Below are 16,719 nucleotides of genomic sequence, written 5' to 3' on the forward strand. Positions count from 1 at the left end.
TCTGTGTACATTGTAGAAGGTGTGTGTGTCTACTGTCTGTGTATATTGTAGAAGGTGTGTGTGTCTACTGTCTGTGTATATTGTAGAAGGTGTGTGTGTCTACTGTCTGTGTATATTGTAGAAGGTGTGTGTGTGTCTACTGTCTGTGTATATTGTAGGAGGTGTGTGTGTCTACTGTCTGTGTATATTGTAGAAGGTGTGTGTGTCTACTGTCTGTGTATATTGTAGGTGTGTGTGTGTCTATTGTCTGTGTATATTGTAGACGGTGTGTGTGTCTACTGTCTGTGTATATTGTAGTAGGTGTGTGTGTCTACTGTCTGTGTATATTGTAGAAGGTGTGTGTGTCTACTGTCTGTGTATATTGTAGAAGGTGTGTGTGTCTACTGTCTGTGTATATTGTAGAAGGTGTGTGTGTCTACTGTCTACTGTCTGTGTATATTGTAAAAGGTGTGTGTGTCTACTGTCTGTGTATATTGTAGTAGGTGTGTGTGTCTACTGTCTGTGTATATTGTAGAAGGTGCGTGTGTCTACTGTCTGTATATATTGTAGAAGGTGTGTGTGTCTACTGTCTGTGTATATTTTAGAAGGTGTGTGTGTCTACTGTCTACTGTCTACTGTCTGTGTATATTGTAGAAGGTGTGTGTGTCTACTGTCTGTGTATATTGTAGAAGGTGTGTGTGTCTACTGTCTGTGTATATTGTAAAAGGGGTGTGTGTCTACTGTCTGTGTATATTGTAGTAGGTGTGTGTGTCTACTGTCTGTGTATATTGTAGAAGGTGTGTGTGTCTACTGTCTGTGTATATTGTAGAAGGTGTGTGTGTCTACTGTCTGTGTATATTGTAGAAGGTGTGTGTGTCTACTGTCTACTGTCTGTGTATATTGTAAAAGGTGTGTGTGTCTACTGTCTGTGTATATTGTAGTAGGTGTGTGTGTCTACTGTCTGTTTATATTGTAGAAGGTGCGTGTGTCTACTGTCTGTATATATTGTAGAAGGTGTGTGTGTCTACTGTCTGTGTATATTTTAGAAGGTGTGTATGTCTACTGTCTACTGTCTACTGTCTGTGTATATTGTAGAAGGTGTGTGTGTCTACTGTCTGTGTATATTGTAGAAGGTGTGTGTGTCTACTGTCTGTGTATATTGTAAAAGGTGTGTGTGTCTACTGTCTGTGTATATTGTAGTAGGTGTGTGTGTCTACTGTCTGTATATATTGTAGAAGGTGCGTGTGTCTACTGTCTGTGTATATTGTAGAAGGTGTGTGTGTCTACTGTCTGTGTATATTGTAGAAGGTGTGTGTGTCTACTGTCTACTGTCTGTGTATATTGTAAAAGGTGTGTGTGTCTACTGTCTGTGTATATTGTAGTAGGTGTGTGTGTCTACTGTCTGTGTATATTGTAGAAGGTGCGTGTGTCTACTGTCTGTATATATTGTAGAAGGTGTGTGTGTCTACTGTCTGTGTATATTTTAGAAGGTGTGTGTGTCTACTGTCTACTGTCTACTGTCTGTGTATATTGTAGAAGGTGTGTGTGTCTACTGTCTGTATATATTGTAGAAGGTGTGTGTGTCTACTGTCTGTGTATATTATAGAAGGTGTGTGTGTCTACTGTCTACTGTCTACTGTCTACTGTCTGTGTATATTGTAGAAGGTGTGTGTGTCTACTGACTACTGTCTACTGTCTGTGTATATTGTAGAACGTGTGTGTGTCTACTGACTACTGTCTACTGTCTGTGTATATTGTAGGTGTGTGTGTCTACTGTCCGTGTATATTGTAGAAGGTGTGTGTGTCTACTGTCTATGTATATTGTAGGTGTGTGTGTCTACTGTCTACTGTCTGTGTATATTGTAGAAGGTGTGTGTGTCTACTGTCTGTGTATATTGTAGAAGGTGTGTGTGTCTACTGTCTGTGTATATTGTAGAAGGTGTGTGTGTCTACTGTCTGTGTATATTGTAGAAGGTGTGTGTGTCTACTGTCTACTGTCTGTGTATATTGTAAAAGGTGTGTGTGTCTACTGTCTGTGTATATTGTAGTAGGTGTGTGTGTCTACTGTCTACTGTCTGTGTATATTGTAAAAGGTGTGTGTGTCTACTGTCTGTGTATATTGTAAAAGGTGTGTGTGTCTACTGTCTGTGTATATTGTAGTAGGTGTGTGTGTCTACTGTCTACTGTCTGTGTATATTGTAAAAGGTGTGTGTGTCTACTGTCTGTGTATATTGTAGAAGGTGTGTGTGTCTACTGACTACTGTCTACTGTCTGTGTATATTGTAGAACGTGTGTGTGTCTACTGACTACTGTCTACTGTCTGTGTATATTGTAGGTGTGTGTGTCTACTGTCCGTGTATATTGTAGAAGGTGTGTGTGTCTACTGTCTATGTATATTGTAGGTGTGTGTGTCTACTGTCTACTGTCTGTGTATATTGTAGAAGGTGTGTGTGTCTACTGTCTGTGTATATTGTAGAAGGTGTGTGTGTCTACTGTCTGTGTATATTGTAGAAGGTGTGTGTGTCTACTGTCTGTGTATATTGTAGAAGGTGTGTGTGTCTACTGTCTACTGTCTGTGTATATTGTAAAAGGTGTGTGTGTCTACTGTCTGTGTATATTGTAGTAGGTGTGTGTGTCTACTGTCTACTGTCTGTGTATATTGTAGAAGGTGTGTGTGTCTACTGTCTACTGTCTGTGTATATTGTAAAAGGTGTGTGTGTCTACTGTCTGTGTATATTGTAAAAGGTGTGTGTGTCTACTGTCTGTGTATATTGTAGTAGGTGTGTGTGTCTACTGTCTGTATATATTGTAGAAGGTGTGTGTGTCTACTGTCTGTGTATATTTTAGAAGGTGTGTGTGTCTACTGTCTACTGTCTACTGTCTACTGTCTGTGTATATTGTAGAAGGTGTGTGTGTCTACTGTCTGTATATATTGTAGAAGGTGTGTGTGTCTACTGTCTGTGTATATTATAGAAGGTGTGTGTGTCTACTGTCTACTGTCTACTGTCTACTGTCTGTGTATATTGTAGAAGGTGTGTGTGTCTACTGACTACTGTCTACTGTCTGTGTATATTGTAGAACGTGTGTGTGTCTACTGACTACTGTCTACTGTCTGTGTATATTGTAGGTGTGTGTGTCTACTGTCCGTGTATATTGTAGAAGGTGTGTGTGTCTACTGTCTATGTATATTGTAGGTGTGTGTGTCTACTGTCTACTGTCTGTGTATATTGTAGAAGGTGTGTGTGTCTACTGTCTGTGTATATTGTAGAAGGTGTGTGTGTCTACTGTCTGTGTATATTGTAGAAGGTGTGTGTGTCTACTGTCTGTGTATATTGTAGAAGGTGTGTGTGTCTACTGTCTACTGTCTGTGTATATTGTAAAAGGTGTGTGTGTCTACTGTCTGTGTATATTGTAGTAGGTGTGTGTGTCTACTGTCTGTGTATATTGTAGAAGGTGCGTGTGTCTACTGTCTGTATATATTGTAGAAGGTGTGTGTGTCTACTGTCTGTGTATATTTTAGAAGGTGTGTATGTCTACTGTCTACTGTCTACTGTCTGTGTATATTGTAGAAGGTGTGTGTGTCTACTGTCTGTGTATATTGTAGAAGGTGTGTGTGTCTACTGTCTGTGTATATTGTAAAAGGTGTGTGTGTCTACTGTCTGTGTATATTGTAGTAGGTGTGTGTGTCTACTGTCTGTATATATTGTAGAAGGTGCGTGTGTCTACTGTCTGTATATATTGTAGAAGGTGTGTGTGTCTACTGTCTGTGTATATTTTAGAAGGTGTGTGTGTCTACTGTCTACTGTCTACTGTCTGTGTATATTGTAGAAGGTGTGTGTGTCTACTGTCTGTATATATTGTAGAAGGTGTGTGTGTCTACTGTCTGTGTATATTGTAGAAGGTGTGTGTGTCTACTGTCTACTGTCTACTGTCTACTGTCTGTGTATATTGTAGAAGGTGTGTGTGTCTACTGACTACTGTCTACTGTCTGTGTATATTTTAGAACGTGTGTGTGTCTACTGACTACTGTCTACTGTCTGTGTATATTGTAGGTGTGTGTGTCTACTGTCCGTGTATATTGTAGAAGGTGTGTGTGTCTACTGTCTATGTATATTGTAGGTGTGTGTGTCTACTGTCTACTGTCTGTGTATATTGTAGAAGGTGTGTGTGTCTACTGTCTGTGTATATTGTAGAAGGTGTGTGTGTCTACTGTCCGTGTATATTGTAGAAGGTGTGTGTGTCTACTGTCTATGTATATTGTAGGTGTGTGTGTCTACTGTCTGTGTATATTGTAGAAGGTGTGTGTGTCTACTGTCTGTGTATATTGTAGAAGGTGTGTGTGTGTCCACTGTCTATGTATATTGTAGGTGTGTGTGTCTACTGTCTGTGTATATTGTAGAAGGTGTGTGTGTCTACTGTCTGTGTATATTGTAGGTGTGTGTGTCTACTGTCTGTGTATATTGTAGGTGTGTGTGTCTACTGTCTGTGTATATTGTAGAAGGTGTGTGTGTCTACTGTCTGTGTATATTGTAGGTGTGTGTGTCTACTGTCTGTGTATATTGTAGAAGGTGTGTGTGTGTCTACTGTCTATGTATATTGTAGGTGTGTGTGTCTACTGTCTGTGTATATTGTAGAAGGTGTGTGTGTGTCCACTGTCTATGTATATTGTAGGTGTGTGTGTCTACTGTCTGTGTATATTGTAGAAGGTGTGTGTGTGTCTACTGTCTATGTGTATTGTAGGTGTGTGTGTCTACTGTCTGTGTATATTGTAGAAGGTGTGTGTGTCTACTGTCTGTGTATATTGTAGAAGGTGTGTGTGTGTCCACTGCAGCAGCATCCTCTGCGTCAGAACAGTGAATTACAACCACTGACTGAGTCACCTGGCAGACACAGAAGAGGGTCACGTCAGATAGACGACTCCGTCTGCACTCATAGATAGTTCATGGCAATGCGGTCGGAAGACAATGCCATTAGGTGAAACCCCTCTGTTTCTGTCTGAGGGGTGTGTGTCGGTGTCTAACGTTTGTCCTCACCTCTCCTCCCTACAGGTGAGTAACCATGGAATCCACTCATCTCCTGGACGGCTCCAAGAAACGGGTGAAGATCCACCCTCACACCGTCACCGCCAAGTACGCCCCACACACACCCCACACACACACACACTTCCCCCAGCCCGGAGATGAGGGGTACGATGACGCGCCCTCCTTCGAGGACTTCGGCTCCTTCCTGGAGGAGACCTCGGACAAGAAACAGCTGACAGGAGCCAGGAAGTGGACAGGAAAGGCCGGCACTCTGTTTGGAGGGAAGGACAAAAGCAAAGACACACCCCATAGACCTCCCATGGGGGGAGGCGAGGGGGGGGTGGAAGGAGGAGGGAAGGGTGCAGGGGGGGGAGTAGGGGAGCAGCTAGCGAGTTTCAGCGAAGCGTCTGTCTCTGCTTCTCGGCTCACGTGGGCCAGTGTGGTCATGGCGGGGCTGGCTCATGGCTGTGTGTGTGTTCTGACGCGCCTGGCCGCCTCACGCTTTAACCTCCCACCCTTAACTCTCCTCTTGGTACGATCCATCCTCCAGCTGCTCTATGGGACTGTACCAATGAAACGGGCGGAGACGGCCTTTGGCTCAAAGGGCTATCGGCGGAAGCTGCTCCTGTACGGTCTGACTCACTCCTTCTCCCTCTGCTGCGCTTACTCGTCCTTATCCTTCGTCTCCCTCGGCGACGACGAGGCCATGTTGACAACCTGGCGCCTGGCGACCACCGTCCTGTCGGCTACTCTGGCGTTGTTGCTCCTGGACGAGCGGCTGGGATTGGTGGACCTGGTCACCGTAGCAACAGGCGTGTTAGGACTGGGTCTGGCGCTAGTTCCTAACCCAACAGGGCTGGATGAGAACAACAACGGGACTGGGTCAGGGATACCCAATGGGGAGATACCCAGTAGTGCGACACCCAATAGTGCGACACCGGCACAACAGTCGGCCCAGTTCTGGCGGGAAGCGTTTGGTTGGTCCCTGACTGTTCTCGCAGGACTATGGATGTCTCTGGCTCTAGTCATGTACCGCTCTCTGAAGGAACGGGTCAGTGTCGGCACCGCTCTGTTCACTGTCAGCTGGACCGGCTGTCTGAGCACCGCAGTCTCCATGCTTCTCCTCCGACAGGGGCCAGTGTGGCCGGACAGTCTCCAGGCTTGGTGCATCGTCCTGGGGGTAGCTGTGTGCTCTGCTGGGGGGTTCGTGGGGGTGACCCATGGCCTCACCAGACTTCACCCAGCTTTGGTGTCGGCTACACAGGGTCTGGAAGTACCGATCGCTATGGTGCTGGAGATCGCTGTTGTACCATTGGTTCCCTCAGTGTGTGAGGTCATAGGGGGTGTGGTGGTGGTGGCGAGCGTGGGTTGGCTTGTTACAGTGAAGCTCCTCCCCTCTCGAGGAAGTGGGAGGAAACAGAGAGAAGAGTACGAAGAGATCCTGGACTCGCCAATTAAATAACACACACACACAAGCTCGCGCACACACACAAAAGCACATGCAAGGGGGACATGCACGCACAAAGATTCTGGACTTGCCAATCAAATAGACCACTCCCCTTCTATCTATGTTTCTGTCTATCTCTCTTTTCCCAGGGGTTGTGCTCTCTCTCTCTCTCTCTCTCTCTCTCTCTCTCCCGCTCGCTCTCCCCCTCTCTCTCTTGCCCTCGCTCTCTCTATCTGAGGTCAGTATGTTTTTAAAAGGACTCTATGGTGAATGTTTATGCTTGAGCTAAAATAGCTGTCTTTAACCACAGATCTAGAATCAGATACACCAACTCCAATCCTTACCTTAACCATTAGGAGGTGTCAAAATATCTGACCCTGTATCAGTGGTTAGGGAAAACATCTACCTACTCCAATGTGAATAGTAAATATATCTATTTTGTATTGCAGTTGTTGTAAAGTTCCAATACTGTGGTGTCTTACTGGCTATTGTGATAGTGTGATGTCATATTAAAACCTCTGTGTTACTGTTATTTGCTTTTCCTACTGACTGCGTGTGTGTTTGTGTTGGCTGAGTTTCACATGGTAAAGTGTCAGTGACTATGCTAGCCAGCTGATGGTCAGCCAAGGTGGTCAATGCCAACTATAGAGACAGACAGCCAGGGTGTGGGGGGGCATCCAGCCAGGTTGAGGGGGAGCCAGCCAGGGTGAGGGGGGTGGCAGCCAGCCAGGATGAGGGGGCAGCCAGCAGGGTGAGGGGGAAGCCAGCCAGGGTGAGGGGGCAGGGTGAGGGTGAGAAAAAGAAGGGTGCAAGAGGAAAATGATGGGAGAGAGGAGGATGGGAGAGAGGAGGATGGGAGAGAGCAGGATGGGAGAGAGGAGGATGGGAGAGATGAGGATGGGAGAGAGGAGGATGGGAGAGAGCAGGATGGGAAAGAGGAGGATGGGAGAGAGGAGGGTGGGAGAGAGGAAGAGATGAGGAAGAGGGCGAGTGTATCTATCCATCTGAAGCTGTGATTAAGACTAATAACAACCTCCCCTCTCGTCTCCTCTCCTCTCGTTATCTCTCCTCTCGTCATCTCTCCTCTTCTCTTCTCTTCTCTTGTCTCGTCATCTCTCCTCTCCTCTCCTCTCCTCTCCTCTCCTCTCCTCTCCTCTCCTCTCCTCTCCTCTCCTCTCCTCTCCTCTCCTCTCCTCTCCTCTCCTCTCCTCTCGTCTCCTCTCCTCTCGTCATCTCTCCTCTCCTCTCGTCATCTCTCCTCTCCTCTCCTCTCGTCATCTCTCCTCTCCTCTCGTCATCTCTCCTCTCGTCATCTCTCCTCTCCTCTCGTCATCTCTCCTCTCCTCTCCTCTCCTCTCCTCTCTCCTCTCCTCTCCTCTCCTCTCCTCTCCTCTCCTCTCCTCTCCTCTCCTCTCTCCTCTCTCTCCTCTCCTCTCTCTCTCCTCCTCTCCTCTCCTCTCGTCATCTCTCCTCTCGTCTCCTCTCCTCTCGTCATCTCTCCTCTCGTCTCCCCTCCTCTCGTCATCTCTCCTCTCGTCATCTCTCCTCTCGTCTCCTCTCGTCTCGTCATCTCTCCTCTCCTCTCGTCATCTCTCCTCTCCTCTTGTCTCATCTATCATTGTGTCAGGTCACAATGCATGTAAACCAGGATGGTGGGATTCACATACCTTGAACCCTGTGACATTTTGAAACTAGTTCTTGAAGAAGGAGAGAGAGAAAAGCTGACAGTGTCCAAACACACCCTCCTCCTACTAGCCTACCCACCCCCAGGCTGCTACTTTATATGGAAAACTCTCTTCATGTCACACACACACACACCCTCCTCCTACTAGCCTACCCACCCCCAGGCTGCTACTTTATATGGATAACTCTCTTCATGTCACCCACACACACACCCTCCTCCTACTAGCCTACCCACCCCCAGGCTGCTACTTTATATGGAAAACTCTCTTCATGTCACCCACACACACACCCTCCTCCTACTAGCCTACCCACCCCCAGGCTGCTACTTTATATGGAAAACTTTCTTCATGTAACCCACACACACACCCTCCTCCTACTAGTCTACCCACCCCCAGGCTGCTACTTTATATGGAAAACTTTCTTCATGTAACCCACACACACACCCTCCTCCTACTAGTCTACCCACCCCCAGGCTGCTACTTTATATGGAAAACTCTCTTCATGTCACCCACACACACACCCTCCTCCTACTAGCCTACCCACCCCCAGGCTGCTACTTTATATGGAAAACTCTCTTCATGTCACCCACACACACACCCTCCTCCTACTAGCCTACCCACCCCCAGGCTGCTACTTTATATGGAAAACTCTCTTCATGTAACCCACACACACACCCTCCTCCTACTAGCCTACCCACCCCCAGGCTGCTACTTTATATGGAAAACTCTCTTCATGTCACCCACACACACCCTCCTCCTACTAGCCTACCCACCCCCAGGCTGCTACTTTATATGGAAAACTCTCTTCATGTCACCCACACACACACCCTCCTCCTACTAGCCTACCCACCCCCAGGCTGCTACTTTATATGGAAAACTCTCTTCATGTCACCCACACACACACCCTCCTCCTACTAGCCTACCCACCCCCAGGCTGCTACTTTATATGAAAACTCTCTTCATGTCACCCACACACACCCCTCCTCCTACTAGCCTACCCACCCCCAGGCTGCTACTTTATATGGAAAACTCTCTTCATGTCACCCACACACACACCCTCCTCCTACTAGCCTACCCACCCCCAGGCTGCTACTTTATATGGATAACTCTCTTCATGTCACCCACACACACACCAGCACCCCGACTGCTACTTTATATGCTCATGTCACCCACCGCACACACACACACACACACACACACACACACACACACACACACACACACACACACACACACACACACACACACACACACACACACACACACACACACACCAGCACACACACACACACAAACACACACACACACACACAGATGAATGAAGTTCTGTGGCAGCAGAACAGTCACTGTGTTATAAGTCTGGCAAAACATCATAAATCCTAAACAGTTTATTAAAAGTGTGTAAACTCAGTAATGAGAAAGAGAACTGTGTCTGATTATAGCTGAGATGTCAACAGTATCTGAGACACTCCTGTTATTGTCCACAATGTCCATGATGACAAGTTTCCATGGTAATGATGGTGGGTGTATAACTTGAGACAGGAGGAACCCTTTCCACCAATTAAAAAGTTTAACAAATCTTTATTGATCACTTAGACAATTAGAGTCACAGAGCATTTCCTTTAATTATACAGAATAAAAAAAAAATACTAAACATATTTAAAGGCGATTGTTTTGCTTTACTAATGTATAAAGAGGTGATATGTTAGTGTGCAACATTTCAATAAGTTTATATTTTAGTTTTAATTCAGTCCCTGATAGAGGACAATATCCATCAGATATCCTTCCTTTAATTTCTCCGTGTATTTTTTCATCCTTAGTTCCCTACAGAGGATATTAGGCCCAGCTGGGTCTGCACCTTCTGCATTTCCATCGCTATAGCAACCAGAGGCCGCTCAATCTTTCCCGGGTCCGATGATGGCGATGATGTCACTAACTGTTTCTTTGTGCTTGACGAGAACAGCTTCATGCCCAAACCCAGTCCGAGACCCGCCCCTATACTGCCAGGCTTCGTACCTATTGGTCCACCTCTCCCGCTAAGCCCCTCCCCCAAACCCAACCCATTCTCTTTACGCCCTGTCCTGATTGGCTCTGCTTCTCTATGCCCGGCTCCTATAGATCCAGCCCCTTCTGTCACCTCCCCTGTCAGCTTACACTCCTCCAATCGATGTAGTCTATGGTTCTGCTCTTTGCTGTTCTGAAGGAGATGATGTAACACAGCCATCATCCTCCCATAACTTTCTGCTCCCTCCTGCCTGATCTGCTGTATTGAAGAATTCATCCTCCCCTCTCGCTCTGTTACCTCCTCCTTCAGCTCCACTAGGCCTTGATGGAGCCTGGGGCTCGCCTGCTCTGTCTGCCCCCGGCAAACTGCCTCGATGGCGGGCAGGCACTGCTGGCAGACTCCCGGGGCTCCACAGCGTTGCTCCAGGGCTTCCATCAGCATCATATCCCTCTGGTGGGAGTCCTCCAGAGCCACGAAGAGTTTGTTCCAGCGAGAGAGGTCTGTAGCCTGGCAGGTAGTCACAGGGGAGTCCCCTGGGGGGAGAGGGAACCAGACGCCACACTGTCAATCTACAGTCAGCCATACAAGCCACCTCTAGAATGTAGGTCTCAGGTGAACAAGTGAAACAGAGAGAGAAAAGGGGGAGCAGGTCAATGAGAGAAACGGAGAGACAGAAGAACAAGGGAAGAAATGAAGGAGTGAAAGACAGACGTACCGTCCTGTTGGTCCTGTGTAATCTCCTTTTCGTAGTTGTCTGCGTAGTTCACTTCATATTCCTCTGCGTTCACACACACCGACACACACACACAGCAGAGCACACACACCACATGCCAGACCCTGTTCACCAACATGCTGCCGCTTCCGAGTCTGTGTGTGTGGAAGAAAGTGTGAATGTGAGTGTGTATGTATGTAAAATAAAACTGTTCCAGAAAAAAACGTCCCGTTGCCAGTGATACTCCAGAGGTCTTGTGCTGTATTCTCTCTCTCTCTCTCTCTCTCTCTAGTTGACTAGACTGAACCCACAATTGTCTGGGTTGACTGTTATACATGAGGAGAAGGGGAGGAGAGGGGGAGGAGAGAAAAGGGGGATAAAGTGTGTGAGTAATGCTTCTGTGGAGGGTGCCTGTTACACCACCATGTAACCACCTGTACTGTGAGGGAGGGGCAATCTGCAGGGTGGAGTGGTGCCACTGGTGGCACTTTTACAGCATAGAGAGAGAGAGAGAGAGAGGCAGAGAGTGAGAGAGAGAGGCAGAGAGTGAGAGAGAGAGAGGGTGAGAGAGTGAGAGAGAGAGAGAGAGAGAGAGAGAGAGAGAGAGAGAGAGAGAGAGAGAGAGAGAGAGAGAGAGAGAGAGAGAGAGAATGAGAAAAAGAGCGAGAGAGAGAGAGAATGAGAAAGAAGAGAGAGAGAGAATGAGAAAGAAAGAAAAAGACACAGAGAGCGAGAGAGAGAGAATGAGAGAGAGAGAGAGATATGAGAGAGAGAGTGAGAGAGAGAGAGAGAGAGAGAGAGAGAGAGAGAGAGAGAGAGAGAGAGAGAGAGAGAGAGAGAGAGAGAGAGAGAGAGTGAAGAGCAGAGAGAGAGAGAGACAGAGTGAGAGAGGTAGAGAGAGAGGGGGAGGGGGAGAGAGAGACAGAGAGTGAGAGAGGGGAGAGAGAGGGAGACAGAGAGAGAGAGAGAAAGAGAGAGAGACAGAGTGAGAGAGAGAGAGAGAGAGAGAGGGAGAGAGAGGAAGAGAGAGAGAGAGACAGAGGGAGAGAGGAAGAGAGAGAGAGAGAGAGCGAGAGAGAGGGAGAGAGAGAGAGTGAGAGAGAGGAAGTGAGAGAGAGAGGAAGAGAGAGAGGAAGAGAGACAGAGGGAGAGAGAGAGAGAGAGACAGACAGAGAGACAGAGGGAGAGAGAGAGAGAGAGAGAGACAGACAGAGAGACAGAGGGAGAGAGAGAGAGACAGACAGAGAGACAGAGGGAGAGAGAGAGAGAGAGGGAGAAAGAGAGGAAGAGAGAGAGAGAGTGAGATAGAGAGAGGGAGAGACAGATAGAGAGAGGGAGAGACAGATAGAGAGAGGGAGAGACAGATAGAGAGAGGGAGAGACAGATAGAGAGAGGGAGAGACAGATAGAGAGAGAGACAGAGAGACAGAGGGAGAGAGAGAGAGAGAGAGAGAGGAATTAGAGAGAGAGAGAGAGAGGAAGAGAGAGAGACGGAGAGACAGATAGAGAGAGGAAGAGACAGAGAGAGAGAGGGAGAGTGAGATAGAGAGAGAGAGAGTGAGATAGAGAGAGGGAGAGACAGATAGAGAGAGGGAGAGACAGATAGAGAGAGGGAGAGACAGATAGAGAGAGGGAGAGACAGATAGAGAGAGAGAGAGTGAGATAGAGAGAGGGAGAGACAGAGAGAGAGAGAGAGTGAGATAGAGAGAGGGAGAGATTGAGGGATGCTGAGACACAAATATGTTAAACCTGCTGATCCCAGAAGGGACTTTAACAGCCACAAAACACAAAGCTAAATATGTCAGTGTCTACCTCCTCCTTGGCCTGCAGGTCATCACATTGCTAACAGGGGAAACACATTTACCAGCAGATGACAGATGTGTGTTAACACCCTGCTGACCACACCATGTCTGTCTGGGGTGGAACATGTCTGTCCCCTAACAGGGGGTGGAACATGTCTGTCCTCTAACAGGGGGGAGGGCATCCTAACATCCACTACGAAGAATTGTATAGAGAGAGAGAGAGCGAGAGCGAGAGCGAGAGCGAGAGCGAGAGCGAGAGCGAGAGAGAGAGATAGAGACAGAGAGAGACAGAGAGACAGAGAGAGAGAATGCGAGTCATGTAGAAACAGGGAAAGAAACAGAGGGAGAGAGACACAGAGGGGGAGAGAAACAGAGGGGGAGAGAAACAGAGGGGGAGAGGGAGACACCCGGTTGGATAGACCAGAGAAAGGGAGACACCCGGTTGGATAGACCAGAGAAAGGGAGACACCCGGTTGGATAGAGCAGAGAAAGGGAGACACACCCGATTGGATAGACCAGAGAAAGGGAGACACCCGGTTGGATAGACCAGAGAAAGGGAGACACACCCGATTGGATAGACCAGAGAAAGGGAGACACCCGGTTGGATAGACCAGAGAAAGGGAGACACCCGGTTGGATAGACCAGAGAAAGGGAGACACCCGGTTGGATAGACCAGAGAAAGGGAGACACCCGGTTGGATAGACCAGAGAAAGGGAGACACCCGGTTGGATAGACCAGAGAAAGGGAGACACCCGGTTGGATAGACCAGAGAAAGGGAGACACCCGGTTGGATAGACCAGAGAAAGGGAGACACCCGGTTGGATAGACCAGAGAAAGGGAGAGGCTAAGAATAAGAACAATAACAACAGTCATATACACAACTTAATGAGTAAAACCGTGCTATTAATAGCCCAGTGACCTCAGGCATTGTCAACATATAAATGGGAGTTGTTCAACGTTGTGATTTGGGCCACTGCCTCTGGTCTTTAACGCTGAGGGCTGGAGAGAGAGAGCAGTTCAGTAGTGTACAGTTCAGTATAGTCTACAGTTCAGTATAGTCTACAGTTCAGTATAGTGTACAGTTCAGTATAGTCTACAGTTCAGTAGTGTACAGTTCAGTATAGTGTACAGTTCAGTATAGTCTACAGTTCAGTATAGTGTACAGTTCAGTATAGTCTACAGTTCAGTAGTGTAGAGTTCAGTATAGTGTACAGTTCAGTATAGTCTACAGTTCAGTATAGTGTACAGTTCAGTATAGTCTACAGTTCAGTAGTGTAGAGTTCAGTATAGTGTACAGTTCAGTATAGTCTACAGTTCAGTATAGTCTACAGTTCAGTAGTGTAGAGTTCAGTATAGTGTACAGTTCAGTATAGTCTACAGTTCAGTATAGTGTACAGTTCAGTATAGTGTACAGTTCAGTATAGTCTACAGTTCAGTAGTGTAGAGTTCAGTATAGTGTAGAGTTCAGTATAGTCTACAGTTCAGTATAGTGTACAGTTCAGTATAGTCTACAGTTCAGTAGTGTAGAGTTCAGTATAGTGTACAGTTCAGTATAGTCTACAGTTCAGTATAGTGTACAGTTCAGTATAGTCTACAGTTCAGTAGTGTAGAGTTCAGTATAGTGTACAGTTCAGTATAGTCTACAGTTCAGTATAGTCTACAGTTCAGTATAGTGTACAGTTCAGTATAGCCTACAGTTCAGTATAGTCTACAGTTCAGTATAGTCTACAGTTCAGTATAGTGTACAGTTCAGTATAGTCTACAGTTCAGTAGTGTAGAGTTCAGTATAGTGTACAGTTCAGTATAGTGTACAGTTCAGTATAGTCTACAGTTCAGTAGTGTAGATTTCAGTATAGTGTACAGTTCAGTAGTGTACAGTTCAGTATAGTGTACAGTTCAGTAGTGTACAGTTCAGTAGTGTACAGTTCAGTATAGTATACACTCCAGTAGTGTACAGTTCAGTAGTGTACAGTTCAGTATAGTGTACAGTTCCGTAGTGTACAGTTCAGTAGTGTACAGTTCAGTATAGTGTACAGTTCAGTAGTGTACTGTTCAGTAGAGTATACACTCCAGTAGTGTACAGTTCAGTAGTGTACAGTTCAGTAGTATACAGTTCAGTAGTATACAGTTCAGTAGTGTACAGTTCAGTAGTGTACAGTTCAGTATAGTGTACTGTTCAGTAGTGTACAGTTCAGTAGTGTACAGTTCAGTATAGTATACAGTTCAGTAGTGTACAGTTCAGTATAGTATACACTCCAGTAGTGTACAGTTCAGTATAGTATACAGTTCAGTAGTGTACAGTTCAGTATAGTATACACTCCAGTAGTGTACAGTTCGGTATAGTATACAGTTCAGTAGTGTACAGTTCAGTAGTGTACAGTTCAGTATAGTGTACAGTTCAGTAGTGTACAGTTCAGTAGTGTACAGTTCAGTATAGTATACACTCCAGTAGTGTACAGTTCGGTATAGTATACAGTTCAGTAGTGTACAGTTCAGTAGTGTACAGTTCAGTATAGTGTACAGTTCAGTAGTGTACAGTTCAGTAGTGTACAGTTCAGTATAGTATACACTCCAGTAGTGTACAGTTCAGTATAGTATACAGTTCAGTAGTGTACAGTTCAGTAGTGTACTGTTCAGTATAGTATACAGTTCAGTAGTGTACAGTTCAGTAGTGTGCAGTTCAGTATAGTGTACAGTTCAGTAGTGTACAGTTCAGTAGTGTACAGTTCAGTATAGTATACACTCCAGTAGTGTACAGTTCAGTAGTGTACAGTTCAGTAGTGTACAGTTCAGTATAGTATACACTCCAGTAGTGTACAGTTCAGTATAGTATACAGTTCAGTAGTGTACAGTTCAGTAGTGTACAGTTCAGTATAGTGTACAGTTCAGTATAGTATACACTCCAGTAGTGTACAGTTCAGTAGAGTATACACTCCAGTAGTGTACAGTTCAGTATAGTATACACTCCAGTAGTGTACAGTTCAGTATAGTATACACTCCAGTAGTGTACAGTTCAGTATAGTATACAGTTCAGTAGTGTACAGTTCAGTAGTGTACAGTTCAGTAGTGTACAGTTCAGTATAGTGTACAGTTTAGTAGTGTACAGTTCAGTATAGTATACACTCCAGTAGTGTACAGTTCAGTAGAGTATACACTCCAGTAGTGTACAGTTCAGTATAGTATACAGTTCAGTAGTGTACAGTTCAGTATAGTGTACAGTTCAGTAGTGTACAGTTCAGTAGTGTACAGTTCAGTATAGTATACAGTTCAGTAGTGTACAGTTCAGTATAGTGTACAGTTCAGAATAGTGTACAGTTCAGTATAGTATACACTCCAGTAGTGTACAGTTCAGTAGTGTACAGTTCAGTAGTGTACAGTTCAATATAGTATACAGTTCAGTAGTGTACAGTTCAGTAGTGTACAGTTCAGTATAGTATACAGTTCAGTAGTGTACAGTTCAGTAGTGTACAGTTCAGTATAGTATACAGTTCAGTAGTGTACAGTTCAGTATAGTATACAGTTCAGTAGTGTACAGTTCAGTATAGTATACACTCCAGTAGTGTACAGTTCAGTAGAGTATACACTCCAGTAGTGTACAGTTCAGTAGTGTACAGTTCAGTATAGTGTACAGTTCAGTATAGTATACACTCCAGTAGTGTACAGTTCAGTAGTGTACAGTTCAGTATAGTGTACAGTTCAGTATAGTATACACTCCAGTAGTGTACAGTTCAGTAGTGTACAGTTCAGTAGTGTACAGTTCAGTATAGTATACAGTTCAGTAGTGTACAGTTCAGTAGTGTACAGTTCAGTATAGTGTACAGTTCAGTATAGTATACAGTTCAGTAGTGTACAGTTCAGTATAGTATACAGTTCAGTAGTGTACAGTTCAGTAGTGTACAGTTCAGTATAGTATACAGTTCAGTAGTGTACAGTTCAGTATAGTGTACAGTTCAGTATAGTATACAGTTCAGTATAGTATACAGTTCAGTAATATACAGTTCAGTATAGTGTACAGTTCAGTAGTGTTCAGTTCAGTATAGTATACAGTTCAGTAGTGTACTGTTCAGTAGAG

The 16,719-nt window shown here is 45.5% G+C and overlaps 2 protein-coding genes across 3 annotated transcripts in view; one reads left to right on the forward strand and one right to left on the reverse strand.

Moving 5' to 3' along the window:
* Nucleotides 1-6,989, forward strand: part of LOC124008662 (solute carrier family 35 member G2-like) — an 8,183-nt gene extending 1,194 nt beyond the window's left edge. Inside the window, exon 2 of the mRNA XM_046320141.1 lies at nt 5,028-6,989. Within this exon, the coding sequence (XP_046176097.1) occupies nt 5,038-6,462 (1,425 nt within the window). The 5' untranslated portion in view covers nt 5,028-5,037 and the 3' untranslated portion in view covers nt 6,463-6,989. The remainder of the gene's footprint in view (nt 1-5,027) is intronic.
* A 2,705-nt stretch (nt 6,990-9,694) lies between these two features.
* Nucleotides 9,695-11,426, reverse strand: LOC124008830. Of its 2 annotated transcripts, none has more exons than XM_046320402.1 (2): nt 10,850-11,426; nt 9,695-10,634 (listed from the first exon to the last, which is right to left on the reverse strand). In XM_046320402.1, the coding sequence occupies exons 1-2, from the start codon at nt 11,181-11,183 to the stop codon at nt 9,946-9,948; spliced, it is 1,023 nt and encodes a 340-aa protein (XP_046176358.1). In that variant the 5' UTR covers nt 11,184-11,426; the 3' UTR covers nt 9,695-9,945. The 2 variants fall into 2 exon arrangements, with proteins under 2 accessions (XP_046176358.1, XP_046176357.1); XM_046320401.1 differs by having other exon boundaries at nt 9,695-10,667.
* Between the last annotated feature and the right edge of the window lie 5,293 nt (nt 11,427-16,719).

Source organism: Oncorhynchus gorbuscha, linkage group LG21 (assembly GCF_021184085.1).
Source record: "Oncorhynchus gorbuscha isolate QuinsamMale2020 ecotype Even-year linkage group LG21, OgorEven_v1.0, whole genome shotgun sequence".
Taxonomy (NCBI): Eukaryota; Metazoa; Chordata; class Actinopteri; order Salmoniformes; family Salmonidae; genus Oncorhynchus; species Oncorhynchus gorbuscha.